The sequence below is a fragment of the Crocodylus siamensis genome, chromosome 12 (assembly GCF_052110815.1).
Source record: "Crocodylus siamensis isolate JL-2025a chromosome 12, ASM5211081v1, whole genome shotgun sequence".
Taxonomy (NCBI): Eukaryota; Metazoa; Chordata; order Crocodylia; family Crocodylidae; genus Crocodylus; species Crocodylus siamensis.
Window position 1 is genome coordinate 31,505,691 of NC_143406.1, and position 20,334 is coordinate 31,526,024.

The 20,334-nt window shown below is 45.0% G+C and overlaps 1 protein-coding gene across 2 annotated transcripts in view; it reads left to right on the plus strand.

Annotated features, from left to right (window-relative positions):
* The window catches only part of PARN (poly(A)-specific ribonuclease), a 122,327-nt gene that overhangs the window by 55,902 nt on the left and 46,091 nt on the right, over positions 1–20,334 (plus strand). For both annotated transcript variants that reach the window (XM_090023600.1, XM_090023601.1), the window contains one exon: positions 6,070–6,144. In XM_090023600.1, the coding sequence (XP_089879726.1) occupies positions 6,070–6,144 (75 nt within the window). The remainder of the gene's footprint in view (positions 1–6,069; positions 6,145–20,334) is intronic.

Here is a 20,334-nt window from a genome sequence, read left to right on the forward strand (position 1 = left end):
CAGCCCCTGCTGAGAAGAGCCTGGTGCAGCCCTGGCTCCAGCCCACCTGCCCTGCCCTGCGCAGATCTGGGGACATGCACACACCTTGCCCATGCCATCCTGGCGTGCATGTAGTGGTGGAAGCTGCCCCTTCACACCCCTCCTGCTGACAAACCATGGCTCCATCTTGTGCCTGCCCTACCCCAACTGGGCAGTGCCTGTCCCTGCCCCCTCCCTCACCATGGGGGGGGGGGTGATCTCTCCCGCCCTTCCCCGCTCCATGCCCCTTCCTTCCTCTCTCTCCCCCCTTCCACCACAATGGACTTACCAGCTGCATGCAGCTGTCAAAAATCGGATCATATCTGCTGATATGCTTCCTTTAAAAATTGGCTATCAGTATTGGCCCTCAAAATCTCTATCTGTGCACCCCTAAAGAAAATAGAATGTTTTTGGTAATATAAGCTGTAGTTATGAAAGGAGTAACTAGGTATTTTAAAGTAGAACGTTGAGAAAAAAATGTACTTCAGATGTTTAATTGTCTTTTGGAATTAAACTGTTGCATTTCATTAGTATGTGACCTAAAATGCCATAATTCTGTTTGTGTATTTTTTATCAGGTGACTGAAGGCCCTGTCCCTCACCCCTTTAATAAAAAAACTAAATAGTTTCATGATAGAACTCTAAGTATTTTTTCCACTTGGTGTTTATGTTGACAATGTATGCCCTGTGTGTAAGCCTGGAGTCCTTTAGCCAGCGTTGTAACTCAGCAACCACAAATTAATTCCTTCTTGTTGCCCATGACAGAGATACAGAGCTATGGCTTAGGCTTGGGTTGGTTTGTTTTGTTTTAATAGCTGGTTAGCATTACCATTTAGTTACCTGGTTTGTATCTCCTGATTTAAAAACAAAAATTTCTAATATAATAAAACCCTTAGTCTGTTCGTAATGCTTTATGAGCACTCTGATTGGTTGTCTCTGCAGCCAATGACCATGCTAGCTGAAACAACCAATCGGAGTGCTCTGCACAGACAGACGCACACAGTGGAGCGCCGCCATGATACCGGGGACTGAGGAGCTGGAGTGGGGGTGTGGTAAGGCCAGTAGTGCTGGCTTTGCTGCCACCCCCACCCTGGACCTGCTCCTTAGAGGTGGCAGCGGTGGCAGTGGCCAGCTCTGTCTTTGCCATTGTAGCAGCGCTCCGTCCTTGGCAAAGGGGGATGCAGGGGATGGACCGGCATGGTGGAGTGCCGCCATGGTGGAAGGGAGAGAGTGGCAGGTGGTGGCAACATGGGGTGGTGGGTAGCGTGCTCTGTTCCCTCCCCCACCCCAATCATTCTTGACAGGCAGTTTACTAGTTACTTTATAGGTCTTTTGGAGCTTGGATGTAGGTCTTAAGACTGATTTATGGTTTCATGCTTTAAGAGTCTGCCTATGTTTGTTTGAATCAGCTATGCTTGAGACACAGACATGCTACCTGTTTTTAAGAAAGTTTCATTACAAAGAAATACGCTCTGGTCTCTCTTTGTGAGGTTTGCGTTCCAAAAAAACCTCACATAAAATGAGAATGAATTCATTATTACATGTAATTACAAGGGATATATAACAGCCTCGCTCTACTGCCCCCCTCAAACCATAACAAATTCAAACACTAATTGCACAATACAATAACTGCTGTACAGAGAGGCTGTGAGCTCTGCGCTGCAAGCAGTGGCACATGCAGGGGGTGTGTCACCAGAGCAGGACGGGGCAGGCTGGAGAAGCACCTGGGGGAGGAAAGCAGGGCGGCAGGAAATGCTGGCTGCTCACCACTTCTGGCTCCGCCCTACTTCGCTTCCCCAGGCACCTCTCCAGTCCTGCAGGAGCCACCCAGGGTGGCTGGGAACAACAGGGCTGCACAGAGAGCCTATGAGCTCCCTGCTGTACCAGGTTGAGCCTGCTGGGCTGTGGAGACATCTGGGGCAGGGAAGCGGGAAACAGTGGGGCTTCACAGAGAAGGTGCTTGCCCCATGCTGCAAGCAGTGGCCCGCACAGCAGGCACGTCACCAAGGCAACGTGGGGTGAGCACCTTTTTTTCACGGCCCCACTGTCCCCTGCTTCTTTGCTTCCACAGCCCAGTGGGCATGACCCGGTGCAGCAGGGAGCTTGTAGCCTCTCCGCACAGCCCTGCTATTCCCTGCCGTTCTGGGTCATGCCCACTGGACTAGAGAGGCACCTGGAGCAGGGTGGCAAGAAATGGTGGCTGTTCATCCTGTGCTGCCCTGGGAACGCACCTCCTGTGCTTGCTGCTTTTTGAGGGGTGCAGCTCTGCACCACAAGAGGTACATGGCTAGGGCAACGGAGTGAGGGGTGCTGGGACCAGGCAGGGAGAGGAGTCAAGCCAAGCTCGGGATCGGGGCCAGGGCTCACTGCGCTCGTGCATCTGCCCCTTCTCCTTCCAAGTGTCTTTAGCAGTGGGGAGCCAGCCCTCCCCTGACAGGATCAAGCCTCTGGTGGCTCGTTTCCTGCTGGGGCCCTGCAGTTGCACACTGTGGCTCCAGGCCCCAAGCACCCCCCAGCTGGACAGCAGCCCCGGCCCTGCCCAGCTCCCTCCCTACAGGGGCCCCAATTTCCCTCCCCTCCCCTCCCCCCCGGCAACTTACTTGCTGGAGCTGCCCTCAAGGCCACTTAGGACTACATGCATGTGCTGTACGTGCACGTGATGACCCTGTCTCTCTGCCTGCTGTCCGCTTCTCCCAGCTCCCTGCAGGCTGGAACTCTGCCAGTCTTCAGGGAGCTCATTGCTGCCTGACTTTCTGCAAGAAAAATCCGATCTTACACAAAGTGAATTTCTGGTATAAATAAGGTTGTTGCATATAAGTGAATTTGCACAAAACTAATTTGCATAAAGAGACCTGAGTATATTTGATTTGCAAATTCACTTGTCAAGTGTACACGGAACTCATGATTCACATTTGAAATATTTGATCCTGTTCTCTGTCAAAGCTAGGGTTTTTCCTGGTACTCTGTGTACCAGAGGTTATACTTTGCCCTCAGACCCAGAGATTTGTTAAGCCCCAGTCAGTGTTAACAGGGTGCAGTTGGCCATTCTTTTTCATCTGTGGCTTTAAGAATTGTTCCATTTTTATCTCCACCTTGCTGTGTACAGATACCTAAAATGGCTGGCTTATCTTTTCACTTTTTTTTCCTACTGGGGATTTGAATGTAGCACTGCTGTCCTTTTGAATCTGTCATGTTAGCTAGAGATTTTTGGGGCTGATACCGATCCAAGCTGTGTTGGAAATTGGAGAGCTGCGTGCAGCTGGTAAGTCTGTTGTGGTGGAATGAGAGGGGGGAGGGAAGAGGCATGGCGTGGCAGATCAAGGCCCCTGCTCTGAGGGAAGACATAGGTCTTGGGCAGGAGCCTGGAGCAGGTGCTGCCCAACCAAGGTGGGGCAGGGATGGGACAGCTGTGGTTTATCCAGTGGGTGTGGAGAAGGTGGGGTGGCTCCTGCTGCTGTGTGCACTTCAGGAGTGCACAGGGGAAGCGGGGGGGGGGGGGGGGGGCTGTGTCCCCAGATCTGTGTGGGGTGGGCTGCCAGTGTAGGCTGGGACTACACCGAGCGTTTCCCAGTGGGGGGCTGGGGCAGGCGACAGCAGTGCTGGAAGGGGGCTGTTGCAGCCTGGCCGAGCCTCCCCCCCCCCCCCCCCAAGAGCCCAGTGCAGCCCTGGCAACAGCCCACCCCACACATCTGGGGCACACGCCCCTCCTCCCATGTTTTCCTGGGGTGCACACAGTGGTAGGAGCTGCCCTGCGCCCCCCTGATGAGGCACGGCTCCATCCCCCACTCTGACCTGGCTGGGCAGCGCCTGCCCAAGCCCTGTTCCTTTCCTTACCATGGGGGCCTTATTCTGCACCCCCCCCACACCCTTTCCCTTCCCCCTCCCCATCTACCACAACAGACTTACCAGCTGTATGCAGTTCTCCAAGCTGCCAGGCTGTGCTCCTCACCACCTATGTGCTGCTCTGTGGCTGCTCGCATGCATGGGCCACATATCAGCCACTTTATAGGCCGGTATCTGATGCACATTATCAAGCTAATATCTTATAGAGCTAACTTTCTTTATATCGTTGTCAATCCAATATTGCACCAATGCATTGGTACACCTCTAATGTTAACTATTTTCCTAAACATAGAAGTATTAATGTCTGTTTCTTCAGTTCACTAACTGAAATAAGGCTCTGATGGGAAGGCCTGCCCATATACCAGTCCTAGACATACAGTTACTCCCAGACCACACCCAATATTTTAATTGTTATTTTTTTAATTTCCCATATCTCTTTCCAAACTTCTTTATTTTCTTGTTTCATATGACTATATTTAAAGTTATGTTTTACTTATTCAGAACCAAAGCCATTTTTAAAATCTCTCAGAATTGAAAAGGTTCTGATAATAAATCCAAGGCAAGGACAGATTTCTACCCAGGGGCATTCATAGAGGGTTTCAGGTTTCTGTTAGCTCTCTTATACCTGAACAAATAGCTCTCCATTCTCATGTTAGAGCATGCATTCGTCTAATCCAGTGGTGCTCAACCTCAACCCACGGGCCAAGTGAGTGACCCGAGGCCAGTCCATGGGCTGGATGGAGCCCCACATGCTGGGATTGGGGCCCCAGGAGATTGGCACTACTCCTGTGTGCCACAGTTGGGCCTGGCACCATCCCCTTCTACTCCCAAGGGCTAGATTGGGTCCCAGAGATTAGACACCTGATCTAGTGTGCAGGTCCTGGGATTCCCCATGGCTCTGGAGATTTGGTAGCAGGGAAAAGGTGCGATGGCTCTCCTTTCATCAAATTTCAACATGCTTGGGGAGCCCTACAAACTGAATTACGTGGTGTCTTGGGCAGGATCTAGCCCACAGCCTGGAGGTTGAGTACCCCTTTTCTGAGGCGTAGGTGATATCTTGCCTTACAGGAGTCTGAGATTTGTCTGGCATGTAGCTGGAGTTCAACTCGGACATTTTTACCAGTTACTGTTCCCTTAGTGTAACTTCTGAAGCAGATCAATATAGTGATGCTGTTTTTAATTGTTGTTTAGAAGCAACTTTTATTAGCCATTTTCTTGATGGGTAACTTGTAGTTATTCACCTTCAGTGGATCTTTGTGTAGACCAGGGGTCACCCTATGGCCAGTAGAGCCATTTTATCCAGCACGTGGGACCAGAGATCTTTAGCAGCATTTTGGTGGCAGGGGGGCTTCACTTGCTTCTCCCTGGGAGAAGCGGTCATGGCAGTACTGTGTATGTGTAGAGGGAGGGGGTGCTGTGGAGAGAGGGAAGGACTGGTGACTGCAGCGGCACAGGCCAGGTTCAAAGCAGCTCATGTTTAGAGCTAAGCTCTATTGAAGCAGCCTGTACTCAAATGTTGCCATCCAGTAGTGTAGACAGATACTGAAAAACTTGTAGTTGCAGTGTAGCAAATGGCATTCTTTGAGGTGCTGCTTAGCTGCCTTCCATGAGGGACTGTCGTTCCCCAGTGATTTGGAGTCCTTAACTTGGATGCACATATTAGGAAGAAACTGTATGAATGACAGCTGGAGCTGCACTAGTCTGTCATAGAGTAGTATCAGTTTTTCAGGCAGGGCAGGTCTTTTTAAAACTAGGGATCTCTTCTCTGCCATCACCACTAGTCATTGGTATCAAGGTCAAATTCCATGGAAGAAATTGCTTCAATTTTGTTTTAGTTGGCATTCTTACTTAAAATAATATAAAACAGTAACACCAATTCTAAGGTAACTACAACCGGAACTATTTTGAAAGCTTTTGCAGAATTGAGAGGACTCTGAAACACCAGGCTGTTGAGAGAGTACCAAACAACAGTACTGGTAGTTTAAGTTTTCATCCTAGCTTTAAGAATCTCCAAGTACATGGGTGATGGATGTCACAATACTAGTAAATGCTGCTAGTTAAAAGATTTTGGGCTAATGTCAGTGGGCTTTACGTGTTTACAGGGAATAATGTGAATAAAAGCATCTTGAACTCCATTACCATAACTAAACTCTTTTTTAATTATGTGCAGTGTCTTAACTTCTTATAACCTTTTGTATCTCAATTTTAGGTAATATTCAGGTGTCCTGGATTGATGATACGTCAGCCTTTGTGTCGCTAAGCCAGCCAGAGCAAGTACAAATAGGTAAGTGTTATTAGTACTGTCTCATTTTATGACTTATCTGTAGGCTCAGTAGACACTAAAAAGGGATGTTGCTGACTTCTGAAATTTCCTTACCTTTGGTTTCCTTTTATCTGTTAAATATTGAATTTCATAGTCAATCATGTTTCCTTAAAACTACTGTTTCTATGTTAAGTAATTCTCTCTTTGAATTTGAATACCATTCATGTTCAACCATTACAGAGTCTTTTGATAGGCAGTTTCAGAACCTGTTCTTTCTCCTGCCTTGCTTGTTTCCTGAGCAGCATAGGGGAAACCAGCAGAGGCTCTAGGCTCTAGAGCACTGTGGAAATAGCCCAAACAAGCAAAAAAACCCCCCAAACCTCAGTATGCAGGCAACAAGGCTTTTGGGACCTAAAATGAATACATTGAGTTTAGGGGCTTCACAGCAACTAGTTTAGCAGGTGTTGAAGGACCATTGAAGTACCAAACTGCTTGGCTCAATGCAGATATACTTAGATTTTTTTTAGATACTTTAGATTTTTTACCTATAAAAAAAAATCTATACTTTAGACTTTTTTTTACCCATGTGCACTAAATCTATTTACTGGTAGACAATCATAAAGCAAAACTACAGCGACTGTAACTACTAATCTTTGCCCTTGAGTCCTTGGCATAACTGTTCAGGCTTGTTTCATGTACTTGATAATGCCATCAGCATTATGCAGGAACTTGTTATATGGAAAATTAAAGTTAACCTTTAAATACTAAGTTTATTTGCTTGATACTTCCCTCTGATTCATATATTAATAATCTTTTGCTAAGATGTTCACTGTAGCTGCCTTCTTATGTCAAAATATTACTTACCAAAAACAAGTTTTGTAAAGGCTTTTTTTCTGAAGTAGTTTGATCAGTAATGACTCAAGTTTTTTGATGATGTAAGCACAGGAAGGTCATTTTAAGAAGTGTGGCTGTAGAGTAAATTCAGGGATGAGAGAGGTTGGGAGTGGGGGGCATATTTTGTGTTAATGTTTCCCTTTTAGACGGTTAATTTTTAATGTTTTTTCTGAAGTTGGATTCTGATTTATCAAATTTAGGGAGGAGGCACTTTAATGCCGTTGAGCAAAGTACTTAGCTTATATTAGTGTTTAAGCTCCCTCAATTTATATCAATTTGCAATGGCAATTAAATAAAGTAGAGAGAAGGATACTCTTTTAAACTACTGATCTCTTGGCATGCAGATGCTCCAGTGGGAAACTCTAGTTTCGCTGTAGAAGTTTGAATGAAATCACTGATTGTATGCAATGAAAAAATAGCCAAGAAAATCTTCTGGAAGTAAAGCCAAAAATTACCTTAGAATTAAATGGCTTATTTTTGAGTGATCTTAAAGAATTGCCTGTAGCTTCTTCACATTTGCTTTTTATGTTAGTTGAATTTACTGTGTTGTCACCATGGATCTGGGTTTTCTGTTTACCGTGGAAAACGCGGTAAAACCCGTATTTTTCTCATTTTGAGGAGAAAAACCCAGACTTTCTCATTTTGAGGAGAAAAATGTGGGAAACTGTGGGTCTCCCGTTGCTGGCTGGCAGAGTTTCAGCCCCCCTACTGTGGAGGGAAGGAGGAGAGGGCGGTCAGGCAGAGTGCGCCATGTGCACATGCATGCTCACATGTATGTGGCTGCCCCATAGTCTGGAGAGCAGCTCCCTGCAGATAGGTCTGGTGGCAGGGGGGAGGGATTGAGGCCCCCATAGGGAGGGGAGGGAGTTGGGTAGGGCTGGGGCTGCTTCCCAGCTGTGGTGTTGTGTGGGGCTTGGGGCCAGAATGCGCAGCTGCAGGGCCGGCAGGGAGAGGGCTGGAGCATCAGGCAGCTTGTCACGGGGTGGCTGACTCCCCAACACTGCATGCACTCCCAGGGGGGGTCAGGCACATGCCCCTCAGATTTGTGTGTGGGTTGTGGGTGGGCTGCCTGCTGCAGGCTCATGCTCCCTGCCCTGCTGTCTTCTCCTGTGGCCTTCGCAGCCCGGCAAGTGGGACCTGGTGCTGCAGAGCAGAGTGGGGCTGGATAAGGAAGCTCATTGCCACTGAGAGCCCTGTGCTGCTATAGCAAGGCACCCCTGCCTGTCTGGCAGCAGCGGGAGTGACAGCACAGACTTTTGTCCCTTGTTGCTCCTGGGCAGGCAGGGAGTGCCTTGCCATGGCAGTGCAGAGCTCCCAGTGGTGGCACCAGTCTTCCTCGCCTGGCCCTGTTCTGCCCTTCCACACCGGGTCCTGCCCACTAGGCTGTGGAGACCCTGGGAGGAGGGTAGCAGGGCAGGGAGCCTAAGTTTGCAGCCCTCATCTCCCCACCCCGCCCAATGGGCTCTGCTAGGGCTGTGAGGGGTTTTGGGGGGGGGGGGGGGTGGAGACAGGTTCCACTCTGCCACAGCAGCTGCTGCCTCCTATGAGCAGCAGCCAGGGTTCAGGTGCTGCTGCAGGGGGTCTGGGCCTACAGACCTGGGTCCCATGACCCATAGCCCTGGCAGCTGGGGGGGAGGGAGCTGTGGTTTGGGAGTGAGGGGCAATGGCAAGGGCATGGCACCAGCATATATGGGCTGCTCGGCGATACAAAACAACATGGGGCACAGCTGCAGCTGGACCCATGTCCTAGTGAGTGAAGGGGGCAGGGGGAGCTCTGGTTTTTTTCCATGATTAAAAAAACCCCAAAATCAAATGCCAACATTTATAGGTCTTTAGAATTTATTTTATTACAGTGATTGAGGCTTCCAAATGGCTTTAGAATTGTAAATATATCAATAAAATATTGTGGTCAACTGATATGTATACACTGTGTGTGTGTGTGTGTGTGTGTGTGTGTGTGTACTGTGGTTCATTTTAATCACAAAAAAGATGTGGATTTGGGTTTTTTATCAGAATTCACAGGTTTTTTATCAGGGAATTTATGATTTTTAAACAGAGAAAACCAGTATCCTTGCATATTACTGAATGATCAACAGAATAGAAGAAACTTACCTGCATAGCTAGCTAATTCATGTAATCAATTTTTTGTCCTGCAGATGGATATAAATCATCTTAGTTATGTAGCACAGGATCATAGAAAAGTAGGACTGGAAGGGAGCTCATGAGCAATGCCATCTAGTGTAGGCCCCTGCTCAGGGGTCCTCTATGACTAAACTCTCCAAGCCAGATGTTTGCCTAACCTGCTGTTGAAAATTTCCGTGGATGGAGACTCCACAATTTCTCTAGGTTACCTGTTCCAATGCTTGGCCACTTAATTTGCAACCTAAACTTCTCCTGCTACAGCTTGTCTGTTACTCCTGGTATTGTCCCCTACAGCCACAGAGAAAAGCCAATCCTCGTTGTTGCATTTGCAAACCAGATTTTAAACCTAGTGCTTTAAGAATCGAAACAACACTCGGTTGATTAATATCAGAAAGGCTTGCTTTAATAACTACCAAGAAGCTAGAAAACTAAGTGACAGAAAAAAGACTCTTTCTTAATATTCAGTATATCAGCTGTTATGGTCCTTGTATTATTTTAGGTGCAAGAGATTTTTTTACCCAAGCAGGCAGGAAGCAGTTCTTTTCTTTACAGCTGTTACAGAGCGTGGGTCCTTCACTTGTGAGCTGGGTGCAGGATTGATCTTCCCTGGACTGCACACTGTTCTGGCAGTTCCGTCTTGATTTTTATACTGTTTTAATTGTAGGGGTTCAAAGCAATTTCCTTGATGCCTGGTTGATTTAAAGTAGGAACAAAACAGGGAGGAAAAAGGGGTCCATCACATTAACAATTGTTAAATTGCCGGGCTCCTGTTTTCAGATTTGTCCAGGTGTGAAGACTTGTGTTTCTTGCAGCTATTGACTAGCTTGGAAGTCATAGGTGATGTGTAGGGGAAGCACGGGGGGGGCACATGCCCCCTTCCCCCCCTGAGATTGACCACTGCCGGCTTCTGCGGGCAGTGGTTACTCGCACCTACCCCTCCCCCCCCCCCGCCCCACTGCCAGCGTGGCCAGCAATGTCTGCTGGTGGTCCCCGCTTGCCACTGCCAACATCACTGTTGGACATTCTAGGTCAGTTAAATATGTTGGATCTTGAGTGGCTAAACAGGATACCTAGAGGCATTGGTTACCAGACCTGTTTTGCTGTATTCATTTGACAATGGGGCAAATTTGCAATAGCCTGTACCAGTGATGGTCTCTTTACAAAACTCCAGACAGACATTGAATGATTGAGACATTTGTAACACCTTAGACATTGGATGCCTATTTTGGGGAATATGAGGTTGTGTTTAGCAAGGCGTGCATTTTGTCACATACTGGACATCTTTCCTGTGTTCAGTGTACCTTTTACAGGTTTTACTTGAAATGTATATTTAGTCTTTTGTTTTCTTTAGTTGCTAGTTCAGTTGAAATGTATATGTAGTTTCATTGACTTTTTTAGTTGCACTAGCTCAGCCTTTCTGTCTTGCTCTCTTAGCTTGGATATATACGTGTGATGAGTGTGTCAGGTCTTCCAGTGATTTTCCTTTTAGAGGAACCATCACTTATTTTTAGGCTTGGATGTGGTAGAGGGTTGAGGCCTATCTAACTCGATGCCTACTGGGTGGCAACCACTAGTGGAGCAACTGTTTGTTTTTCTCAATAACACTTTCACCATCTTCATCCACTTTTGTGCCAACCTTCATTATGACTATTATAATTTTATGGCATGGCTCTGGAATTGGGTGCAGCAAGCTCCAGTTTCTCTACACCTAATAGGTTGCCACCATTAGCGGAGTTTGATTTTCTTTGTGGCAGACTTGTTACCTCAGCCCAATCTTGCCCTAGCCACTGTCCTGCATTTTTGTGCAAGAGGGACTATCCAAGCTTTCACAGCCATCACTCATCTTCTCTGTAATTTCCCTGAGGACTGTTAAAAAAGCATCCTTCATCTAGTCTCAATTTACAAGTCAGGTTTCACTCGATATTTTTATGATTGCAGTTTTCCCTTGTATTAGTAAGGAAAAGTGCAAAATTAAGATCAAAAGTAGAGATGCAGGTTTTGTTTATTTTTAAATAAAAATGTATTGGACAGGACAAAGTGAAGAAAGGCTGAAATATCTGGTTTATGACCACTGAAAATTTTACATAAAGCTGATGATAATATAAATAATAATCTAAATCTTTCTAATAATCTAAAACAGAATGGAAAACTAATTATGAATCTCAGTATTAGTCTTTGTAGGCTTATTTGTAAGTAAGTATGTGATGTTTAACTGATTTTCAGCAAATGAAATGGGGGAGAAGAGGGCTGACCTACAAGCCTGAAGAGCTCAGGGAAGTGATCAGTTGAAAAATCAAGTGGACAGTGAAATCTAGTTTATGGCTCTAATTTTGGAAAATTTGTTGCTTGGTTAATTGGGATAGATTGTTATGGCATTATATTGATCCACAAAATAAAATGTTGCCCATGTTATATGGTGCAGCATTTTGAGAACTAAAGTAACTTTGCCAATAAAAGACGGACCATATTTGAACCAAGTCATAATAGACATGTGAAGACAATAGTAAGATGTATTTGAACTGCCTTTTAGCCAAAGTAAGAGAGCATAACCCTCCGCAATTTTAAAAAAAACTTTCCCAAATAAACAATATTTTAGAAGTCTTTTATGTCCCTTCCAGTTTCAGTCTAGATGCATAGACTTTGTATAATATTTAAAAGGAAAGGAGGGATCTAAAACATTTGTGTAGGTGCTGTTAATTTGAAGAAAAGTCACCAAGGTTGACTAAAAGCACACTTTTTTTTTTTCTTAGAATAAATGTTGGAATGCTGCCCAGGTGAATAAAGCCAATTTTCCTAAGGCAAATCATAGTTCTTCAGTATAGGTAAACTATTTCAAAGGAAATCTTTCAAACCAGTTATTAAAATTTGAGATGGGTTATCGTTAGGGGAACAGTATTATTTTTAAGGAAATATGAGATGCTGCCCCCTCCGTAAGTCAGCAGCACTGCTGCAGGCAGAGGTAGATAGGCAGGGTGGCATGGTGCACCGCTCCTCCCACCTGGGACAGGGCTGGGTGGTGGGAGAACGTTGCTGTGAGTGCAGGCAGCTCACGCATGTGCATGCAGTGGCCCCCTAACCACGGTGCCCTGGACACTTGCCTCCATTGCCCACCCGTAAGGGCACGCTACGCAGTAGACAAGTTCTTTTCTCAGTGCTGGGAGTGCATCCTAGCAGCAGCCTCTGCCAGGCATTTCTCCGCTCGCTGCTCCAGCAGCAGGGGCATGGCTAGCCCTGGCAGTAGCCTCAAGTGAACTGGCCAGGGAGGAGATTTAATTCCCCCTTTTCTCTTCCACTGGCATGGACCTGGGCCGGGGTCTGCCTGGCGCTCCCCACTCACTGCTGCAAAGGTGGGGGTGTGGCCAGATGCCAGGTGGCATGGCCTCCAGAGGCAGAGGGGGCAGGAAGGGGGTTTATTTCCCCCTCTGTCCTTGGGGGACCACAGCCATGGTCTGCCAGCTGTGACTGCCACTGACGATTTCTCCCTGCATGGGGGCAGGTAAGGGGTTTATTCTTCCCTCTGCCTCTGAGGGGGTCACAGCCAGGATCTGTGACTCCCGACTACTGCCTCCTCCAATTGCTGCCTGTGTGGGACAAGCTCCTTCCCTACCCTCTTACCCCCTGCCAGACATAAGGGAGAAATAGCTACCCTCCCTGGCCCCTTGTTGAAGGACTGTTTTCCCCCTCTGTCTGGTGCGGTGGGCAAGGAAGGAACTTGTCCTGTTGCTTGCCCTGTGCAGGCAGCAATTGGCAGAGGTAATGGTTGGGAGTCACAGATCCTGGCTGTAGTCCCCCGGGGGCAGAGGGAGGAATAAACCCCTTCCCTGCCCCCTCTACCTCAACGGTCGTGCTGGCTGGCATCTGGCTGCACCCTCGCCCTAGCCAGTGCAGCAGCAGTGGGGGAGTGCCAGGCAGACCCCAGCTTGGGTCCATGTCAATGGGGCAGGAAGCGGGGGAATGAAATCCCCCTCCTTAGCCTCAAGTGAACTGGCCACTGCTGGGGCCTGGACACACCCTTCCCCCTGCCCCAGCACAGCTTCCCTGCAGCCAAGGGCGAGCTCTAGCATCCCTCGTCTTCTGGCCTGAGCTATTGCAGGCATGAGCCTACATTTCCTGAATGTCTGTTCACTTGCAAATTGGTTCAATCTAGACAAGTTAGACTAACCTGCAAAGATTGAATTAATTCAGGCTCCAGCTTTCTGAAATGTCTACCCCAGCCAAATTGTCAAACAGCATGGGGACCTTTTGTAAGGAAAACCCACACGTGGAGTTTGACTTCCATTTTACTCAGTCTCCCAGAGTGTCTTAAGGGCACAGCCCTGTAGGTGACATAATAATTCTTAAATGCATTTTAGATTTTTTTCTCAAAACCTTGCATAGCAAAGAAAGATCCCCAGCTAAAAGCCTTTTTGCCACCAAGGAATGTAGATCTGTGGTTCTCAACCTTTTTTAGACATTAGGCCCTCGTTAGACTCCTTGGAAAATGCTAGGTCTTAGTTTTCATCCACTTTTTTAATACAAAAAAAAAAAGAATAGAGCAGGTCTTTTGTTGCAAAGAACTCAGACCACAACAGGGCAGAACGGTTTTAACACTGAATTCCTATTTGGAATCTCTGGATTTATCTTGTGCATCATGTTTACATACCTAACAGTTCACCCTTTGGCACCCTTGAAAGGATCTCAAGGGACTCCATGTTGCCACATAACCCAGGTTGAGAACCACTAGTATAGTTCTTCTGCAGTAAGCTTATTATAACCAGCAATAGCCATACTAAAATGAACAAGAATAACTAACCAAATGTATCAGTGAACTTGCCTGTTGGTAGCTTCCCTTGTGGCTACATTATATATTAGATGTTGCAAAGGTCAGTTTAATTTTGGAATTGTGATGTATAATTGTAAGCTGCATAAGTAGGAAGCAAAGATGTAAACAACTGCTATTTCCCATGCTTACTGCACATCACAATAACTCTATAGAAGAAAAAGCCTGGAAGGTAAAGATACAGAAGTTTTTAATATGCCAAAATATTGCCTTACAAAACTCAGCTGTTTACTTCTATCCATATATTTGGTTATTATACTACTGAAAAGGGAGTAAATAGTATAATTTATTTTCTACTACCTTTTGTATATTAAGCGAATGGTTAATTTAGGAATATAGTGCTAAATGAGCTAATGTTGGGAAGACAAAGGACTGAGAGCAGAACAATGTTGATGAAAGTTAAAGATGTCTGGTGCTAATAACTTTAGAATGAGCTCCAGCTTTGTGTTCCAAATATGCACAGTGTCTAGATAGTAGATCTATATAAAGTTCCAGCAGCCAAAAATATGTGCATTCATCTGGGCAAATATTCAAAAATAACTTCAACTGTGTTCAGTATAACATAAGTCTTTACTCTCCGCACAGTGTGCTGGCAGGAGTTCAATCTGGCACTATCTTCTTTCATCTAAAGTCAAAAAGGAGTTGAAATTGACCAATATCAGCTCCAAGTGGGGAGCAGAGAAGTGTATATAATTTCTCTGAGTGTTACTCTTACACTCTACCACAATCCCTAAATTCTTGAAAGTTCATAGCCAGTTATAGCAAATGACTCGGATGAATTAAATGCTAAAGAATATACCAATCACACTTTTGGGAACTGTTTCCAGTTCTTAAGATGACATGCTTTTTATAGGCATGCAACCTAATCACACAGATCAAAGAAGATAATATTGGTAGACTGGAGGGAAACAACCTGGGAGCTGAGCCTGGAAAGAAGGAGTTTGCAGTAATTGTAATATGGGATGATCTATCTAGATGAGCATTTTAATTAGGACAGAGTACAGGTTGGTTACCCTCCATCCCCAATACTGTGGAGGAGCATGCAGCAAGGTTTGGAAAGGTTGAAGTCTGAATGGATGTACTTCTCTTAGAGGGAAACACATTCAGAGTTCTACATAAGAGTCAGTTGAATTCAGATGTTATCGCTAAATAAGCATCAGTTGCAAGAATGCTTATCTGTTCTTTATTTTCCTGGGGAGAGCATATTATTTTCAAGGAAAGTCCAGGGTATTTGTAAATATTTTGTAAACTTCAAAATTGCATACTTCCTAGTATGCACTCTTCCTTTTGTTTTCCAGCTTGGATTTGTTGTCATCCTTTCCTTGTTGGTTGCAAACTTCAAGACTTTTTTTTTCTTAATCTATATGTTGAGCTCAACATAAATGCAAGTGACTACATATAGGTATTATTTTACATTTAAAATTATGTAATAACTTTATTGTTCAAACTGAAGTCATACTTTTTTATATATAATAAATGAAATACTCATGTTCCATCCAAGTTGTTGATTTTTCTCAAAACAAGTTAAATATTGGCTTATTTATATATTCTTAAAAATCTGGTGTGTTTTCTATGTATAGTAACTGCTGCAGCATTCTGGCCAACTGGTACTGTTCCAGGGCAGTTTAAAAAAAATTGGTGTCAAATCCCTGTCAATAGGTGAATTAAATCTCAACCTCGACTGATAAGTTTTTTCCTTTCTTAAATAGTTTCTGTGAATTACTCTCTCTGTTTGGAACATACTTTTTTCCCCTTGAAACTAGTTTTGTACCTGAAGAATAAATCGAAAGTCATCTTCCATCAGTTGTCACCAATGTAAATAACTAATCTGGAAAAAGGTTTCACAAGTTAGAATCCACCTAGGAAGATAGTTGCTTGCTTGTTTTGGAAAAGGATAGGGAAACATCTGAATGGTCATCATTGGCAGTCCTTCAATACAAGGGTGACAGTTTTCCACTAAATAGGGAAGTAACTGGTGAATCCATAGATGACTGAGGAGGCTAATCTGAGATCTGCATGTTCAGCTGACATAGCAAATAGTTCCAGAAGGAAGGAGTCGATGTTGGTGATGTCAGATCACAGCTTTTCCTTTTGTCTTTCATTTATCTGCCTCCATAGTGAAGTGAGTATGCCTGAAATAAGCAATGCCTTGTCATACATCATGGCATTACTGAAGAGGATTTGGTGCTTTACTTTCCCAGGTATTGATGGTTAATATCACATTTCTTCAGATTTGCTTTCAAGGTGCCCTTGAATCACTCACTTTGCCCACCTCTAGAGCAGGGAACGTTGATGAGTTGGAAACATAGGACCTGGTTGAGGGCAGGTTGCCAGGCCTATGACATGTTTTGTCCAAAGGAACCGGGGCTGTATAAACATGTCTTCAGTGCTGGTAGTAGTTGCTTGAGCCAAAAAAACCCTGGCATTTATTCTTTTGTCCTTGATACGGAAGATTTTCCAAAGACATTGCTGTTGATAGCGTTTCAAAGCTTTGAGGTGTTTTGGTTTGTCATCTGAGCTTCATACTTATACAACAGGGTAGGGATGACACCTGCCTGCTGGATGACAAGTTTGGTTTCAGTCCTGATACCATGATCACCAAAAACACTGTCAGAGATGTCCAAAGACAGCAAAGGCAGATTTATCTGGTATTGAATACATTTGTAATTGTTTATTTTTTGGGAATGGTGGCTACCAAAGTAGGAGAAATTGCACAATATTCTCCAAGGATTGCTCTCTAATTATAATGTGTGGAGGAGCTGGTGTTTAGTTTGGCCTGGGTTGGTAAAGGATCTTGGCTTTCATGAAGGTTAGCAATCATAGAATCGTAGAAAATTAGGGTTGGAAGAGACCTCAGGAGGTCATCCAGTCCAACCACCTGCTCAAGGCAGGACCATACCCAACTAGATTATCTCAGCCAAAGCTTTGTCTAGCCAGTTCTAAAAATTTCCAGGGATGTAAATTCCACCACCTCTCTGGGTAACCAGTGTCTTGCTACCCCTACTAATGAGAGAGTTGTTCCTAATATATAATCTAAACTTCCCTTGCTGCAACTTCAGACCATAGCTCCTTGTTCTGTCATTTGTCACCACTAAGAACAGTCTAGCATCATCCTCTTTTGAACCCCTTTTCAGGTAGTTGAAGGCTGCTATTAAATTCCTTCTTGATCTCCTTTTCCCTAGACTAAATGAGCCCAGTTCCCTCAGTCTTTCCTCGTAAGTCATGTTCCCCAGCCCCCAAACCATTTTTGATTTTTCCGTATCCTTTTTTGTAGTGGGGTTCCCAAACCTGAGTACAGTATTCCAGATGTGGCCTCACCAGTGCTGAATAGAAGGAAATAATCACTTCCCTTGACCTGCTGGCAACACTCCTACCAATGCAGTCCAGTATGCTGTTGGCCTTCTTGGCAACAAAACCATACTGGGGGTTCATATTCAGCTTATTGTTCACTGTAACCCACAGGTTTCTTTCTGCAGAGCTGCTGTCCAGCCAGTCAGCCCCCAGCCTGTACTGGTGCATGGGATTGTCCTGTCCTAAGTGCAGAACTTTGCACTTGTCCTTGTTGAATCTCATGGGATTTCTTTTGGTTCAATCCTCCAATTTGTCTGGGTCAGTCTGAATCCTAGCCCTAACCTCCAGCATATCTATTACTCCCCCCAATTTGGTGTCATCTGCAGAGGGTGCACTCCATCCCATCTTCCAGGTCGTTGATGAAGACATTGAACAAAATCAGCCCCAAGACCAACCCCAGGGCACTGTACTCGATACTGGCTGCCAACTAGACATTGAGCCATGGGTGACTAATCTCTGAGCCTCATGGTCCAGCCAGCTTTCTGTCTTCCTTACAGTCCATTCATTCAGCTTGTATTTCATTAGCGTGCCTGCAAGAATGTTGTGGGAAACAGCATCAAAAGCCTTGCTAAAATCAAAGTATATCATATCCACTGGTCTCCCTGCATCCACAGAGTCAGTCACCTTATCAAAGAAGGCAGTTGGATTGGTCAGGCATGACTTGCCCTTGCTGAACCTGTGCTGACTGTTCCTAATCACCTCCTTCTCCAAGTGCTTAGAAATGGATTCCTTGAGGATCTGCTCCATAGGTCTGGGTGAGGGGGGAGGATTACAATTAGTCCAGGCATTTTGTATGCTTCACAGAAGTAGTTGAGAGTGACCAGGAGCTCTTCAATTAAGTGGGCATACACAATGCAGTCATCAGCATTTTGTAGATCAATAATTGAAGTGCTTGGTTATCTTGGATTTGGAATGTATTTGGTTGATAAAGAGATTCCTGTCCATGTGATACTGGACGCTGACTCCAGATGGAAGTCTGTTAGCAATGAGATGCAAGAAAACGTGTTTGTGCAGTTGCACCTCCTTGCTTGACTCCAGTTGTAATAGTGAAGGAGTCCATTTCAGAGCCATCATTTAGGACAGCTGCTGCTATGTCATTATAAAGGAGTCTGATAATGATAACAAACATTGGTAGACATCCAAATCCTCCATAAGACCTCCGTTGATTAAATTAGAAGCCTTAGGTCAGTGAAGGTCTTCATGTTGTTTGCAGCATTTCTGCAGCTGTCCAGAAACAAAGATAATTTCTGTTGTACCTCTGAAACCACACTGGAATTCAAGTAGAGTCTCCTCAGCAAACAAGGTGGGTCTGTTGAGGAGAATGAGTGAGGTTCTTCCAAGCCATGGACAGCAGTGCAGTACTACAATAATTGCTGCAATCCAGTCTGTCTCCTTTATTGACTATAGTAACCCTGAAGAGGGTTTGCAGCAATCATGAGATTAGTATTTGGAAAAACTGCCTCACTTTTATTCAAAGCTCTTAACAAGTCTAGCATGCCTTCACTACTGCTTACCGAAATCCCTTGGGGTGAGTGGCCATAGAGAATATAATAGTATTGATTCAACAACTGGGGGTCTTAAACTTCAGTTTCTATTGTATAATTTAGTGCTTTTGACAAATATTATGCATGTTTTTTATTTTTCTGGATGTATTGGTCCAAAGTACAATGACCTCTTTAAAAATGTTACACAAGGGGATAGAACCTTAGAAAATTGGGGTTGGACCTCTGGAGTTCATGTAGTTCAACCCCCTGTTCGAAGCAGGACCATCCCCAGATCATAAAGAGCCCAGCCCCACAGAAACAGATGCCCTAGGCGGTAGCTGACAGAATTTAAACCTGTGGCAGGAGACCCCAATGCATTTCAAGTCTATCACCTTAACCTCTCAGTCCCAGCTACTGATGTTCAGGTAAGATTTAATCCTTATGCTTCCCTTTTCCCTGCAGCTCAGCTGTGTGAAAACAAAAGTTAACTGCTTGTTACAGCACAAAGTATTGATAAAGAATTAATTTAGTGTCTAAAATACTGGAGTTCCCCATGGTGATGCAGGAAAAAGCATATTAAACTTTGTTATGCCCAGCAATGCAGCTAATTAGCTTTATTTAATGGCTGAGGGCATGCCAAAATGACTGAAACCTGTTAAATACTGTGTTACTTTGGTTTCTGTTGAAGTTGTCTTGATACATTCAGATTACAAGTATCAAGTCCCTTCCAAGGGTTCAATTACTATATTTTCTTGAATCCAAGGTGAGGTGTTTTTATTCCATTTAATATGACTGGGGGGAGGGTGAAAACCCTTGCTCTGCATACAAGTACAAGGTGATGGGGTAGAGGTGTGGCTCTGACTCTGGCCCCAACCTAGAGTCATGGTTGGAGCCATAGCTGTGGGGGGCAGGCACTGCCAAGGAGAGGCAGGTCCTGGAGCTGCAGGCATGGGAGAGCAGACAACAGATGCTTGAGTGGTGGTAGGTAGCAGTGTGTGCGGGCAGGGGAAGAAGTAGGGGTGAGGCTGCTCTGCATCCCCACTAGCTCCCTTTCCCCTTCACGTGTCTGTGCTTCAGCACATCCCATCTCTCCTCCACCCAGCCCCATGATGGAAGAACTCACTCTTCCAGTAGTCTGCACACTAAAACAGTAATTTACTAAGCTGTCTACTAAATATGATGATCTTCAATACATGAGATAGCTGGGTTTGTTGATTTAAACTCCTAGGGCGTCTAAAAGAAGGCTACATCTCTCTGTCCTGAGAGGCAGCAAACTGAGATAACGACGTGGTATTGACTACAAAAGATCTTGAAATGAGACTGATGGCAATGGCAGTTATCAGAAAGATACTTAAATTATCAGCATTAGGCTTATCCAGAAGAATACAGACAACCGTGGAAGACTAGTTTTTGATGGAAAATATCTAGTTATTGCAAAGACTGAGGCTTTGATTGCTAAAGTATTTCTTAGTTGTCTTGGATTGTGTATGCCATCATTTAGGAGGAAACATTCAGATATCT